Raw genomic sequence first — 16545 nt, 5'->3', positions numbered from 1 at the left:
TTCTAGCCATGTGGGTGGACAGAAAAGACATATATGCCTGCAGAAGAGCATGAAGATAACCAAGCTATATTTCAATGAACAAATACACCAGGGATGTGTAAGGAGGTGAAAACACCTTCTTCCCTGCAACATGACAGGGAAGGAAGTACTGATGTTCCTTGGCAGTTTAGAGAAAATTTCTTGACAGATGGTGGGCCAGACCTGACTTGAGATGTCCAGTAAGGGATTGGCAATTTACCTGCAAGCTCATCAGCCAGTAGAGGAAGCACGGTCTCCCTGTAAACCGAAAAAGTGAGCGATGTCAGGGGATCAGTTGCTAATCCACAGGCAGAGTCAAGGTATTTGTTAAGACTGGATAACAGAAGGGGCCTGGGTGTGAAGTGGTGGGGAACATCTAAAGCCTGGCTACTCCTCCTTAGGCAGTTCGGTTATAATGTAAAAGAGCTAATAATACTATCACTATATCAATTTTTATATAGTGACTTACAGCAGTACATAATGAACACTTCCAAACTACTTAGAAAATTTGTGAACAGTGGATTTTATCTTCATAAGTGATGTCTTAAAATTTCAAAAGATATTCTTGATTATTATGCATAAGAAAACATTTATTTTGAAACAAGTTTGCAAAGATTTGTTAATGGAGATCTCAGACTGAACAAATTTCTTGATTATGTTGCTATTGCTCTGTGAAATATCAGATGTAAGGACAACAATTTCCTTGCCAAAAACACTTTCTGTGTAAAATGTTAGCTGGAAAGTCTGAGAAGGAGGAAAAAACCAAACCCCCAGTTTTCTGTTACTCAATTTAAAGGCAGACAGTCTTTTGATTTGTTCCCTTTTAGCTAAATCCTTGTTTTTCTTCACTGTTTCACATACAAGGAAACTGCATACCAAAACCACACGCTCTATATGATTCAGACATTGGAAAGAAGTAGACATTATTGCTATTGATTTCAATAACATGAAATCAGCAGGTTGCTTTCCTTTCATTTTGGCAAGATAATAATTCTTATAAATGCTATTTTAATACAGAACTCTGTACACACTTTATGTTACAGTACCACCATACGTTAAATAAAATGCTAGGGTGAACTCAGTAAGTTTTAGAGAAAAGCGTCTTTATTGTGCCTCATTTTCTTTCAAATATAAATAAAGGACAAAATGATAATAGATACAGAGCTGCATCCACATACAATTCTACACCTCATTCCAAAAATTTATTTTGAAATTGTTCTGTCTTCTCTGTGGAATGGTCTTGCTAATGGTGTATGATAAGCTAAATCAAACGTATATATAAACACATAACAGGACTGGAATAGCAGAATTCTTTGAACTGTCTGCAGAAGTATATATTGACCTCACAAGCAAAATAAAATGTTCACTTTTCTATAAAAAGCAAGTCTAGTTATGTTTGAAACTATGTGGAGAGCAGAATAAATCCTGAATGCTTAGATGAAAATTGTTAAAAGAAAAATCCACATGATTTTGAAAGACATGGTTTATTAATGGAGAAAATGTTGCAGCCCATGGCTGGTATACTTTTTTTGGAGAGGGGAGAGAGATAAACTTAAGTATGTTTGAGCAAATGTTGAATAGTAGTATTATGTGACTCAGAAAATTACGGTGGAAAATGTACGTAGCCTACCTTTCTCCTCCACTGCTTAAGTATCCAAATGAACAGATTGTGTATCTATGGAAAGATATAATTACAGTTTTTTAAAATGTGTCATCCATCCCCTTTCATTCTACAGCTAAATAGGCATATCTTCAACATACAGCAAAAATATGGAGCATAAAATTATATTATCTGGAGTATATTATCTGTCCATATTTAATACAGAGTGAATGTTTAGAATGATTACAGGAACACCAAGCTGAGCAGCACTTCAAGACTCCATTTAAGAGCAGCTTCTACTGAAGGCATATCAACCAAGTACCTTTCCGCACTAGGAAGAAATGGTAATGTTTTCAGGTCAAATTTTTAAAGGTATTTAGCCACAATGCACACACACCCATGCCCATGAAACTGGCTTTCTAGACAGTGCTTTAGAAGTCTTCTGGGGAAAATGGTCTGGAACTGAGGGCAGGGGGCTGATTATATTTGGTTGTGTGCTTTGCTGCCTCACGTTCACACCAGGAGCTGCTGTGCGTGCAATCCAGCACTGTGGTGGTCTCTCCTACGAGACGTGCTGTGTGCCCACGCAGTTTTGTTGTTGCTCTGCACAGGATCCCTGAATGCACAGGTGGAAAGGCATGGCTGAGAGCCCTTCACAAAAACCAGCTACCAAAGACTCAGTCTGCAACTGGGATAGCAAAATCTGCAGGCTGGGATTGCATGCGTTTGAGGATTTGGGTCTGAATTGCTTTTGAATCTGCATGCCGATAATCTCTCTAGCAGATGAAATCCTACTGGAAACCTGCAGGACTCAGATGAAGTCCTACTGGGTCTTTTGCAAAGTGAGAAGCCTGAATCTTGGCTGAGCCATGGGGGCTTGCAGGGCACAGGGGCTGGCTGCTCACTGCTAAGGCAAACCAGACTGCTGCCAAATCTTTTAAGGAGCCTGCTCTACTGGGGTATCACCCTCCCAGATGTTGAGGGGTGCACCCATGTCTTGCAGGAAGGTTTGCTCTCAGGGAAGGGCTTCTGAAAGGCCACTGTGAAACATACTCTGTTGCGTATTAGAACTGTTTCAGAGCAGCAGACAGATGTTACCTGGTTGTCTTGAAACTAATTGGTAAAAAAACTTCACAACTACTTGGTCATTTATTTTTATGGTATTCTTTTTAATGTAGAAGCAGCTATTGGCATCCCAGGATTTCAAAACAGAATTAACTATTGCGTATGTGTCAAAAAATCAGCAGTGTTGTGCCTTACATTGCAAAGTGTAGAGTTTTCTCCTGGAAAGAGGCTACTGTGTAAAACCATGGTTTTGTAGCTACCAGCAGTAACAAATAACAAGTGCGTTCTACACAATACTGGAACTGGAGCATTCCTGTATTTCTAATTGGAAGCCTGTCTTTGTTTCCAGAGAATAAGGAATTCTGAGAAAAGGAGACAGGTCTTTTGAATGACATATGCTTTCTGCCTTCATCTTAGTACTGTGTTTTGAAAAACAGAATGATGAAAGAGTGAGTTTTTTTCTGCTGAGGCAGTCACTCTCCTCCTGATCAAGAGAAGCATACTGCAAATTGCAAACAAAATGGAACTGAAATCACGCGCATATTAAAACAAATGCATGAGAGGTACGAAACAGTGTGGATGTTGAAGTGCCAAAAGGGAAAGCTATCACTTAGGGCAGTAGCGTAAAGGACTGTGCATTTCTCTCCCGTGCACAACCATGCGTGTCAAAAACTCCCCATCTCTGCGTGCACCAGCACAGGGAAGTGTACTAAAATGTGCGGCACAGCCCCCCTGCTCTTGCAGACGCAGTCCCTGATCTTTCTCTTCCTCCAGCCCCCATGTCCCTGGCCCGCACCAGGGGCCTGGAGGGGCAGGCGGGCAGGTACACCCGTGCCTGGCTGAGGGAGGGGAGGCCTGCAGGCCCAAGGCCACTCCTGTGCTGCAGGCCCCCCCGCAGCAGGGCATTCCCCACCCGCTGCCATGGGCTCTCCTGCCCCGCCTGCCCAGGTTGCTACATGTTGGGACAGCAGTGGCCATGCCCTATATAAGAGCCCTGAGAAGCCAGCCCCAGCATGCCAGGGTAGGTAGCCAGGACCAGTGTGCCATGGAGGCTGAGGAGGCTGCAGCGATGGCGGCAAAGGCGTCACTGCGGACCCCCAAGTGCTCCCGCTGCCGTAACCACGGCTTTGTGGTGCCAGTGAAGGGCCACGCCGGCCACTGCCGCTGGAAGCTCTGCCTATGCGACAAGTGCGCCCTCATCACCGAGCGACAGAAGATCATGGCAGCCCAGAAGGCCCTGAGGCAGCAGGTGCCCGACCCACCGACCGGGGCGGCCACAGGCCCTGCTTCCCTGGGCGAAGGCCCCGCGGTGGCCGCTGGGGTGGCTGGTGCCCCTGAGCAGAGCGGCCATGAAGGGATGAAGGGCATCCAGCCCACTGGCAGCAACAGCAAAGGCATGGCGTGCAGGGGGCCACCACCGCCTCCCAGCGGCCCTCCCTTCTGGGATTACGGTAAGGGCCTGTCCTCAAAGCCTCTTCCCCTGTCCTGCCATCTTTCTTTCTATGTTCATCTCCCTCTTCCTCCAATCAAACACTGCCACTTGCGCAGTTTGCACCCCCCCGCTTCCTCAAGCTCCAGCTCCCTGGAGAGACATTCCTGCTGTCTCTCCCTCTTTCCTTCCTCAGTGGACACAGGTACCCAACTTGCATGTTGAATATGCAATCCTGCATTTATTTTCCCTTTTGCGGGATTTGCGACATGGGTCACACAGGGCTGTGTGACAGGAGCACCATGCTCAGCCTCGCTGCTCACTGCAAAGTTGAAGCTTAAGCAAGTGGCTTTTCTCTGAGAGGGAGACTGGTCTGGGAGGGAAACCAAACTGTGATCCACTCTTCTGTGCGCTGTTATCCACTGCACTGCAGATGCTCATGCATGTTTCTCCGAGTGCTCTCTCACTGTTTGTAAATCCACAGGCACAAGCCTCCAGCATCAAAAGACTCAGTGACGGCAGGTAAAGGGGAAAGTTACTGCTGCAGTTGCCTGAAGCAAGCGCTTTATGATAGCACTGTAAAAGAAAGAGACCTTTTGGCCTTAATTCCTGTAGCAAAGACTAAACTTGGCTGGGATCACTTGGTATAAAAGTGCATTTGGTATTTAAGAGCAGAGCATAGATTTTGCAGGTGCAACAGTTGTATGGTCTGTCACCTCTTAAATTGCTTCCTTTAATAGAGTCTTTCATGTCACTTGTCTAGTTCATTACTATTTATTACAGTAACTTCATGCTATTACGATTTACTATAGTAATTTTACGGAAATCCCTACTGACTGCAATAGTCATTAGTCTGAGCCTCTGGAGAGTTGGCAGCCTGCAAGACAAAATGCTTTTCTGAGAAGCCTGGGGGAAAGAATCATTTCAGACATCTCTAGTTGCCACCTTATCTGCCAATAACTGCTCCCCCTTTTCTTACTTTTGTTTCCTAAGAAAATTATGTTTATGGATAACACTGTCAGTCATTCCCTTAATAACATTTTTAACCTGCTGACCAATTTAAAAAAAGGTTAGGAACAAATAGTGTAATTCTAGTACTCCAGAAGTTGACCTACTCTCGAAGCAAATTCTTCCACTTCTCTACTAACAGGAGATTGTGCAGGCAAGAAAGACCCTACTCATTTTCAAATAATCACTCTCTTTTTTTAAGACTTCAGAGAGGCCATATAAGGTTCCAGATGCAAGATAAAAAACAAAGGAAGTAATCGATTCCTGCATCTGAAATTACCTGTGTATGTCCCTAAAATCGAGCCTTTGTCTGTAAATTAACTTAAGAAGTGACAGATAGAACTAAAGTTAGAACTCTATTATTTCTGTGGATTTTTGTTTTAAGTCCTGCTAGAGTTAATTCTTAAGGTAGGTTGTTTTGCTGTTTCTGATGTCCTGGAAGAATAAGATTCTGCAGCCAGTGCTTTACTAAGGACTAGCTTCACAATGCACAAGGCAGAAAAGAATGCGGATCATTCTGCATTACAGTATCATCTGCTGCACCTTTTCCTTAGTTCCTTAAAAAATGACAAAATAAATTCATGAGGAGCTAAGCATGAAACCGAAGGGCTAGTTTCTCCTGCCTCAGAGTGGAATTTGGTCCTGCAGCTACTTCTACTGAACTCTGTAGGATTACATGGATACTTTTATTTTTTCTTTTCTCATTGTTTCCTAGCTCACTCTACTTTTCCTCCAGAATACATAGTCAACACAGAATACCTGGAGAGAGAACCTCCGAAAGTGTACTCTGGGTATTCTGGGTGTTACCCTTACCACCCATTTCCCATGGGATTTGCCATCAATCAGTCAAGCTGTAGGGGAGCACCATCACCTCCAGGGATATCACTTCAGAGGGGTTTCCGAAACATTCCTAGCAACTATGGGCCAGGGAATGCAGCTTCTGTGTCAGTAAGTAGCGGTCTTTTGATTACCTCTGGAAATACTGCTGTCTTTATTTTTAGCTGCGTTCTTGTTTTTAGTACCCATGAAAAGTCACCCTGCTTACCAGTTACTTCACAGCATTTTGATATATTATGCTGAAGAAAACATTAGCGAATGGTGATGTTAATAGTCTGGCCTGAACTCAGAAGAGCAAACCCAGGCACTAGTAAGGGGCCAGATTCTGTGAAGCGTTTTGGGGCATTTACGTCCTGCTAACATCTGCAACAGCCTTTTGGAATGATGGCAGTTGGACACATAATATGATCATGTTGTGCGAGCATAGATGGCAGAGAAATGCACGTTGTGAGGTTCCTCTTCTTCCATGCAGGACAAATCTAACAGGGAGGGAGAGCGTCAGAGCTTGGCCAAGGCACCATAGCCACAGAGAAGAACAGGGGAAAATCAGCTTCCATAAGGAAGCAAATCAGCATGGTCAGATTTGAGACATTTGGTTTCTCAAAAACAGTGGAAAATAGTTGTGGTTAACAGAAGTTTCAGATGAAAAATGATGTTTATCATCATAGGGCCTACACCTTCAAACCACATGGACATGGTAAGAAACAAGATGCTAAATTGCCTGTCAGTTATAATGGTGTGTATGTGCCCTTCCAGGTCCCTTCAGTGCTGTCAGTAATGTTGGTTTAAACTGGTGGTGCCCAGTTTTTGTCACACAGTTGGGCACATTATCAGATTTCCAGCTGCCATCCACCATTCTATCTGCATTGAGTACAATTCATTGGTTCATGTTAAGATAGAGTGATCTGCCTGAAGACCTCTAGATTTATGCTTGCACAGAAATTCCCTGTCACATTTTAGGGGTTATTGAGAGAGAGGTTGGCTAGCAGCAGTCTGAATCCTGGTGGGCTGGATACGCACAGGTTGGGAAATGCCTTGTCTATACCATCACTGTATATGGTTTTGAACTTAATTTTTAACTGTCCTGAAGCAGATGGAAAGATCTCATACAAGTTCTATTTGTAGCAGGATACATGGCCAGATCCAAGAGAGAAATGCTTCTGTTTCTCTGATGCTGGTGTTTCTGAGGGATGGAAATCTCTCCTTGCACGTGGAATGAGTTTTATCATGCTCTAACAGGTCTGGTGATCACAGAAGACCAAGGCTGTGGGGCACCCTGAGGTGCACACCAGCCCCTCAGTGTAGGCAGAACCACTCACTTCACTGCTCTCGGGGGAGAATACAGAACTAGCAGGGAGGTGATGGCAAGGAGCACTTCCCTCAGTTGCCTCTCTTGCATGAAGACTTCCAGACTTGTTCAGTGGCAAGTACACTGGGTCAGTGGTGAAGGTGAGCTGCTCCTGATATAAACTGACTGCTCTAATGAGATAGCAGAACAGAAGACAAGGATGTAGAAGGTCAGTTTCAGCTCAGACATGGTCTGAGAAGCTGATACTTCTCACTTTCAGCATGCTAGACTACGCACATGCTTTGCACATACTAATAGGTGCACAGATGTGGCAGCGTAGGGCCCCAAAATGGACAAAAAATGTAATATTCACAGGTAAAAACTGAAACAGAAATTGTTTGATACTGCAGACGTGTCCTGGAGAGTCTTTAGATGGAAGATGCTTTGCTTCATGTGTTTCCACAGATTACAGATGGAGGTGGAGATTTCCGCCAAGGATACTACACTCCTTTGCCCCAGTTCATCCCACCGAGTTTTCTGCCAGGGATTCGTTACATTCCACCTCCCCTTTCACTGAACGTGTTGGCTGAAACAACAAAGGAAGCCCCCGGTAAGGAAGTATGAGATGAACTCTAGGAGATTCAGTTTTAACCTGGTTTCAATACCTAACCACTGAGGTGGAAGCCCCCAAGTTTTCAGGGTTTCACAGATCACTGTGATGGAGCTAGGACTGAGATCCTGAAGGCCCATGACAGATTTCCAGCTTGTACAGGTCTGGGAAGCTGGAAAAGGGAAAGCAGCCTGACGTGCTTGGGCTTTCCGCCTAACAAGCACCTCAATCTCATGCAGACGATGGAGGCCCCAGGACTCAGAGCCATTCCAGAGCATGAACTATTGATGTTCTCAAAATGAAAACATTTTTCTAAATAGCTAGTTTGTGGGACATATTTTTAAAATTATTTGGCTCTGTTTCAATTTAGACAAAATGTTAAAAAAATGGGGACTTGCACTTAGCATGAGCAATATGAAATTTCTTGCTCACGTGAAAAACCTACCATTTAATTGCTGTCAATGAAAGAGCGAATCTTCAAAATCTCAAGTTGTTTTATTGAATCTCACAGGATTTTAAATTTCTGGCATAGGTTAAGTCTTTGTGCCCCTCTCTTCTGGGTCTTTTTTGTGTATTGTGCCTACATGTGGACGTATTTATGATTGTATTGGTAAGTTTTTCATTTGGTTGCAGCTAGCTGTGACCACAAGAGGGTAGAGCTGCTTAGAGAATTAAAACACTAGCACTGGATGAGTGAACAGCCAGTTTTATTTTAAATTTGTTTTGAAAATGCAGATAAATAAAAACAACTTTATTTCTCTTCTTGAACAAGAGAATAAAAAATTGTTCACCTGACTGTTTATGAAATAGATTACAATAATCACGCAGTGAAAAATCAAATCTCTCGTATAAGAAGGAGAAATAGAGGAGTCTAATTATGTCATTTGAATTGAAAAGACATCAGTGGTGGTTATGTGGGACAAAATGTAAGTTGGGGGGGGGGGTTTGGCCTGGTTTCTCAACAGCATAAGGCTCGCGAAGTCTTATTTTCTATTAATGTCAGTCCTCTTACAACTTCTCAACCCATTAGTTATTTTCAGCCAAACATATCTGTTGTGATCACAGGCCTACACAATATTGATCTGCAAGGGAAACAGATGCCTCCCACAAAATGGTTTGTTTGCAGCCATGTTGTGGTGGTTGGCTGGCTGGCAGCTTGCACTCGGTTCCTGACTGACGTGTGTGTACCTTGGCCAATAACCAAGTGCCTGCCAGTCAGCCCAGCAGTGGGCGCGTATCTCCAGAGCAGTCAGAGCATACCTGCTTCTTGTCTGGCTGGAAAGCCAAAGAAAAGTAGGCAGGAAATGTGATGGACGAAAGGAATATGAAGAATATGGCAGTGTGTGGGGTGTACAGACATCGTAGAAATGTAAAGCTATTTTAAGATACTGACAAAGACTTTAGGACTTTAATGCAGTATGTAGGAGATACTGGTGTGCTGGAGGGGAAATAATATGGGCTGAGTTTGAGTTGAAGAGAGGAAACTGAGGCTGGCAGGCAAACCAGAAAGTGTATGTAAAAATTAATGGGGTGATTTGAAGGTGACAAAAGATCTGGGGGATACTGCAGTGGCAGAGAACCTCTAGGGAGCTGCAGCTAATCTATTGCAGTATGCCGGAATGGAAAGGAACTGTGAGTAGCAGACAAAAATAGGGGACATGGAGAGAAGCAGTGGTATTGCGTGAGGAAAACAGAGGAAATCCAGTCCTGTATTGGTAGAGTGAAGTTGTACTGGCCAAACAATCATGAAAACAGGTAACTGGATAGAGAAGAGAGGTCATGAGAGCACCCCCCAGAGAGCAAAATGCCATCTAATGACCTCAGCCCTTATTACACACCAGGGAAATCACAACCCAGGCACAAAGCCATAGGAAATAATGCATCATCGATTGTGCTGTTCAGAGAAGAATCCAGTTTTCTTAGTACTACAAAGAAATTACAAATTAATTCCACTACGTAGCATTTTTGCTCCAGGATATGTAGGAATTTGCAATTGTGACCCAGTGAGGGGGGATACTTCTGAATGAGGTCATACACAAAATAGCCTGCCAGCAGAAGATGCAGATGTAGAGGGAAGACACAGTGAAATTAATTCTTTGATTCTGGTATTAAAGATGCCTGAAATAAAGAGAAAAGCTGAAACATTTAGTACATAGGGATGTGTTAGGATTGCATCATGTCTTTTTTCCCAAGACAGGAACTGACTCAAACCTGCAGTTAGACTTGGGAATATCCTTCCTCCAGAGAGACGCCCAGAATTGAGTGAAATGGGCTCTCTGGCGAAACTGTTGCAGTAAAATTGATATAGAAAAACTCTACGGGGGACAACTGGTGAGAAGAAATGTCTGTGATCTCTGCCCCAAAGGGAGTCTGAGATGAAGACAAACATTAAAAAAAAAAACCTGAGTCTTGTCTGAATAAGATTTTCCAAGGCTACAAGCTGCTGCCAGAAAGGTTTGAGTCAGTAGTTGACTGCAGTTGAATAACTGAGGCCAGTTAGGTTTACAACTGTGATGTGAAGTATAGGCCACGTTGTTACACAATTTTATGCAGCATTGACTAGTAATGTTATGGACATTTGACAAAATAGACACAAGGTATGTCCAGTAAAACAGCCAGTACAGCATCTGAGGATAGAGTCTGATTGCAGATTGTTGGCTTTCTAGAAGAGCAAGCCACAGAAAAACAAACAAAACCCCAAGTCGCCTGTGAGGAAATGAGGGGGCTTTTCATGCAAATTGGCAAGTAAATAATTTATAAAATTAAAATCCCTAGTTGGATTTGAAGAAGGGATTAGTTAGTCTGCCAAGGCCTTTGGGAGTTCACAGGAGTGTTAAAAAGGCATGGCACAGATTCACTGTGGTTAAGTGGGCAAAGGAGTCTGCCTCATACTTCTATTCCAATGCAGCTTCAACACTTGCCATCTTGAAGCACTCTTGCTGCATTTCTTCAAGCATGGCTGAAACAATCAACTGCTGTCTGAAGTGCAGTATCTCAGCTCGGAGAGCTGCAGCTCTTGATGTCAAGCACCTTTGAATTAATGGGGTTGAAAAACAAACTGGATTGACAAAAGTCATTTTGCATTGAGAATTTACCTCTGGAAGTATGGTTGATACTAGGTGTAATACAAACTGAAATACAGAGTTTGGGGGGATTGCCTTGCTTTGTTTGTGTTTGACTCTGACCTTTTTCTATTCTTCATTTTTATTTCAGCTACTGAAGCTGACAGTCAGGATTCAGAGGTGGTTCGTGAACCTGGTCAACCATCTTCTTCCCCAGAAGAAACAAGCAGAGAACAATCCGTGTATTCTAAACAGTAAACGGGCTGGAGAAGAGCTGAGTAGCAGGCAGTGCTATTTTCATTTCTGAATTTCTGAGGAGAGCATTAGTTAATGTGAGGGTAGAGTGACAGTCACTGAGCAGTCACAACAGCTAGAAGGGGATTAGCCCCCTGCCTCACTTTATGATCATGTTAGAGCTACCAGGCTCACAGCTCTGCCTCCCTAGCACTATAAAGCCCTTGTTCCTAAAAGTGGTTTTCCAGGGCCATGGTAAATCCCTTCCCCCTTAGGCAGGTGGAAGCAGCAAAAGATTATGACTCTGAAGTTGTTTCCTTTCCTCAGGTTAGATGGCTCCCTGACTTTGGAGTGAGGTCTCCGAGCCATGTACATTCTGTAGCCTTCTCATGTTCATGACAGTAGTCAAAAATGCGTTGTTTGTATATCAATTTTCTGGAAGGGAAGCCTGGTTCTTACTATTATGGAGGAGTTAATTGATGTGCAGCCTGAAGACTAAGTGAGAGAGGATGGGCACACAGTCTGGGTTGCTGATTTACTTGACTGCCTAAGAGCATGATTCACTGGATTCAGCAAGGCAAGGGAACAGTAGGTGCTTGGTACACTTGTCAAGAAGGGCATGGGAGGAATTTGCAAAAAGGTCTGGTATAGGCTGAAATCCAGCACCTCCGCATTGTTTTCTGCATGAACTGCCTTTAAGGGACCTTCTGTTCAGGTTGGGGACAGACTGATTTGGAATCGCCTCCTGTCACACAGGCTTCGGGATTTTGAATGTCCTTGATGGTTTACACATAATTTCAATGTTGTTTAACTCAGTACAGCTGAAACTAAACAGTACTATTTGTTTCTAAAGGAGTCGTGTAGACAGCTTTATACATGTGTATTGGAAGTGCGCTGTGGCATATCAAAGGTGTGGAGAGATTGCATAAGAAACTAGGACAAAACACCATTTAGAGTAATAATTAGTCAATCCATACATATTATAATTTTCAATGATAATGTTTAATTAAGAATGAAAGGTACATTCCTCTACTGTTTTGCCTAAAGTAATTGGTTTTGTATTAAGTGGATCCGTTGTTAATGTTTGAATAATTTGGGGGGGGCTTTTGTACAATTAAAAAAGATACATTAAAAAGTTAATATGGTTTTGATGATTTGAGGCTTGCATATCTACACATAATTTTTCTAGCCAAATGTCAGATGTTGCCCTGAACAGCTCTGTGTAACAGTGGTCTGGAGAGAACTTTAGGCTGCTGCTGTAGAGGTGAGTGCAGTAAAATAAACATTCTTCTTTTCTGCTACTTTTACTAATAATCCCTTGCTCAATGCAAGACGCAAAGACATTATACTAAGCTGAAATATTTTTTTTAACGTAGTAGATGATCTGCTGGAATGCTTTCCAGCACACATGGTTTTGGGGGACAGTGAGTGAAAGTGGCAAACTTGGAACTGCCAAGAGGAAAAACTGAAAAACACATGTATGTATAGCAAATAATCTGATGTACAACTTGTTATATACTAGATTTACAACAGCATCTCTCTGTTGTGCCAAACCTCCTTTTAAAACTGCTGTCTGCTTGGGAAAATCTGGATACTTCTTTAAGATACCTGGATAGAGCAAAGCTCTTTTTCAAAATAAAATAATCTACAAATAGAAATACCAGCAGCACCCACAGAGCAGGTTCTTCTTTGGACGGAGGGCTGAGGTTTCTTATAATGTAATGATTTAAGGAAACAATAGTGTACAAGATGAATAATTGAATAGTCTCCTTCACAGATATTTTTCTAAAGTAATATTCAGTGTTGTATTACTCCTTAAATCTCAAAGTAAGATGGACTCCAGTGCATTTCACTGACTGTAATGCACAGTCATTGTAGATATATTGCATATGCAGTACTGTTTTCTCTCTGTTTTGCTGTGCCAGTGACTGCTTCCAGATTGCCAAGCCAAACTCCTTATTTTCCTTTTCTTCTATCTTTTTGAACTATCAGTGAGTGAACCAAAAGCCTTTACTTTGGCTGTTTGAATGATGGTATCACACTCCAGTAGGATCTCTCTCACTGCACTGCTGCAGACCAGTGTTCATCTCCAGAGGGATGTAGTGAGTTTAAAGAGGCGCAAGACAACTAAACTGAACAAGGAGATGGAGGAGTTGCCTTACGAGAGGAGTCTAGAAATAGACTAGAGTCTTCAGTTTGGAGAGGAGAAAGTCTGTGTGTGTGTATGCATGTGAGATATATATAGCAGTTTTAGAACATCATGTCAGCTGTGGCAAAGTAGATGCAAACCCGTTACCAAACCTTGCTATTTCCATACACATGAAGGACAAGAAGGTGACCAGGGACATGGGCAAATGATGTCTGACCATCCTGATTGCCTTCTGTAATGAAATGACAGGCGTCTACCCCAGTCTAAAGCCTAACAGGTGAAGAGTTACAATTGGCTTTCCTAGGGTATCAGTAGTGAGGTCAATACTGTTTAATACACGTAATCACATCATCAGTCAAACTGTTTGGTGTCATTTCAGATTTTTACATTTTAGGAAATTTGTCCCCAAGTTCTTGCACGTATCTCGGCATGGAAAAGTAAATGACTTGGTAAGAGAATTAAAGTCAGTAACTTTCCAGCTGACAGGAAGAATTATCTTATGTGGATAATTCAACGTTTCATTCTTCTATTTTATGCTCAGCTTGTCCTTTTTAACCAAGGAAAAAACGTTCCTTGACAACTGGTATTGTCATACTGTGCACTTAAGGACTTCAAAGCGAATAATTTTAATTCCAAACTTAGTGCCAACCAATGTTTCCAATAATTAAACTCTGTGATCTCTTCTGACTCCATTTATTTAAATAAATGACTTAGGGATAATGAAATCAATTTGGATTGAAATGGAATGATTTGTATTAGACAAGTCATTCAGAGGTTGTTCCAGCCTAAATCATCCCAGAATTTTATTGTTTTTTATTAAGGCTGAAGCCATATAGACTTTGGTCAAATTCATAAAATTTGGGGAGAAAAGCAAAGTTAGATACAATACTCACTTCTGAAATCTGCGTGCAAGCTCCTACTGACTGCGGTAGGAATTCTGCACATAGCACTTGTCATCATTACTATTTTCTGATTTCTGAGGATTGACTCTTGTGCTAAATCGATCTGAGCTTCTGAAGATGCAATTCCTAACACCTGACACGTCTGTCAATCCTCTGTCCTCACTGCAAGCCCCTCGGTCATCACAGAGCAACAAGCTTTGTTTGTACACTGAAGGAGAAACCTGAAATTAGGAACCAGTTCTTTAACATTTACTCACACCGCTGATTTCATTACTTGGAGTGGAATTATTTGCAAGGGTACAGAGTTGACAACGTTGGTTAGGTATGCAAGTTTAGGATCCAAGTTTTATATACAGAGGTGTCTGTGACACTGTCCAAAACCTCAAATTATTGTAGATTTGCATTTTCTGTAGGAGCTTTGGAAAAAAGAAAACAAACCCAAGGGATTCTAGAAGGATCACGTAATACGTCCTTTCTGCAAACATATGGAAGATTCATTTGTCATTGCCCTGCAGCAAACTGCTAGATGTTAACATTTCTGTGGTATCGGCTTCTACATCTGGACTGAAGCAGGTTTTGGTATGACAGTAATTATAATACTCTTTCTAGGTCTTTTTTTTTTTCTTTTTCTTCTTGGAATTAGATGCACCCAGTTGGAAACCTCCGAATCCACAGCAAGACTATAGCTGTTTTTTCCACATTAATGAGTAATTAATTTTGAACAGCAATCCAAAGAAATATTTAATTGCCTACCAATAAAGTCAGCTTGCTGCAAACAAAATTCTCCCTCCCCTTAAAAAAATAATTTTCATGACAGAAAAATTCTTTATGATGTGAAACATACCTATTTTGGAACAGTGGAAACTTTAATTAAATCATTCTTATGGGCAAGTGGGTCTGGTTTTCCTATTTTTTGCCCAGTATTTTACTACTGCAACATTAGCATTAGTCACAGAGTTATGTCTCTTCTTAGCTTGCCAGAACGCAAGGGAGAAATCCAAACGTAAAGAAAGACTTTGTGGAATCTACTCCTGAAATTGGAGTGTTGCTGCATGTCTTATTGTAGTCCAGGGCATTGAGGGCTCCAGATCCACCACAGATGACCAGGCAGTGATGTGCCCATTCACCCACCTATGCATTTTACTTGCCTGTATCCTTACAGGTACATCTTATCATACATGAGTAAGGCTTGAAGAGCCTAGGCTAAAACATTTCTGAAAATTCCCACCCCAAACCAGCTGGCTTATTTTGGTATTACTTTTATTTACAGTAGGTAACATTTTTCTCTTGTTTCTCCTTGCTGGCCCTTCCCACTGGCCCTTTGACTATTGTCCTCAGCTAGGCAACATCAGTGACAACCTTGCTACTGGTTTCATAGGGTGATCCCCTAGGGATCTAACGATGGGCCAGTTGTGATCTCCCACTGTTTTCACTTTTATTTTATGCAACTGTCTTTAGTGGAGGCATTTCTGGTTTTATTTACTAATTACTGTCAGGTTTTTATAGTCTTACTGGTACAATCTACTCAAAAGTGTCCAGGCCACGTAAGCTAGGGCAAATACAAAACATTTCCTTTTTACAAAATGTGGTTTAAATAATAGTCATGTGTATAATTCCCTGGGAGAACCTTCCTAGTTTTTCACGACAGGCTCTGTTTCCCATTAAGAAATGTGTTCTTCTGATCAAGGTGCAAATCGACTATTTCTCATGCTTTTCCAACAGTAAATATACAAGTAATTCAAAAGCCTCATGTACCTGCAGATAGTTAATTTTTTAACATTCCTTTCCTCATGGATTGTCTCACATCATGAAATGGTTCTTTACTACCCAATGTTTTTAAATATGTCTAAGCACTTTGGCTATCTTCTTGCTTGTCTTTCCAAAGGCACGCACAAGGCTAGGAGTCCCATTCCCCAAAGCTGCGCAGCTTTGGGAGATTTGCAGAGGCCACACCTGCTTAATTTACTTTCCCGACTGACCGAGTCCGCAGCTGTGTTCTGTTTTTCTCAAAACACTTTATAGTATTTTTCATGGCCGGTGCAATGATAGCATGCAAATGAATCAGAGAGGCAAACTTTTAAAAAAAGTTTAGAGAAATAACAAAATAATTTTTATCTAAAGAAGCAAAGCACCTGGCATACTCAAAGGGGATGCTGAGGGGACGATGGAAAATCAGAACCTGGGCTCACGTTTCCTTGCAGGGTTGGGAGTGACTCTAAAGGACAAAGCCACCCACATATCATCAGCATCCATAGAAGTCCAATGGTTGTGTTCATGTAGTGGGAGATGCCCCGCGACTTTGGTTTTGAGGGCCAAGGCACTACCAATACTCTTTAGCAAGTG

At 42.1% G+C, this 16545-nt stretch overlaps 1 protein-coding gene across 1 annotated transcript; it reads left to right on the top strand.

Moving 5' to 3' along the window:
• The first annotated feature begins 3587 nt into the window (after positions 1-3587).
• On the top strand, positions 3588-11175 carry DMRTB1 (DMRT like family B with proline rich C-terminal 1). Its single transcript, XM_063344939.1, has 4 exons — positions 3588-4134; positions 5836-6068; positions 7711-7855; positions 11069-11175. Exons 1-4 carry the CDS (start codon positions 3660-3662, stop codon positions 11173-11175), a joined length of 960 nt encoding a protein of 319 aa, XP_063201009.1. The 5' UTR covers positions 3588-3659.
• The last annotated feature ends 5370 nt before the right edge of the window (positions 11176-16545 follow it).

This window comes from Chroicocephalus ridibundus, chromosome 8 (genome assembly GCF_963924245.1).
Source record: "Chroicocephalus ridibundus chromosome 8, bChrRid1.1, whole genome shotgun sequence".
Classification (NCBI taxonomy): Eukaryota; Metazoa; Chordata; class Aves; order Charadriiformes; family Laridae; genus Chroicocephalus; species Chroicocephalus ridibundus.
This window is presented reverse-complemented; position numbering and strand designations above follow the sequence as displayed.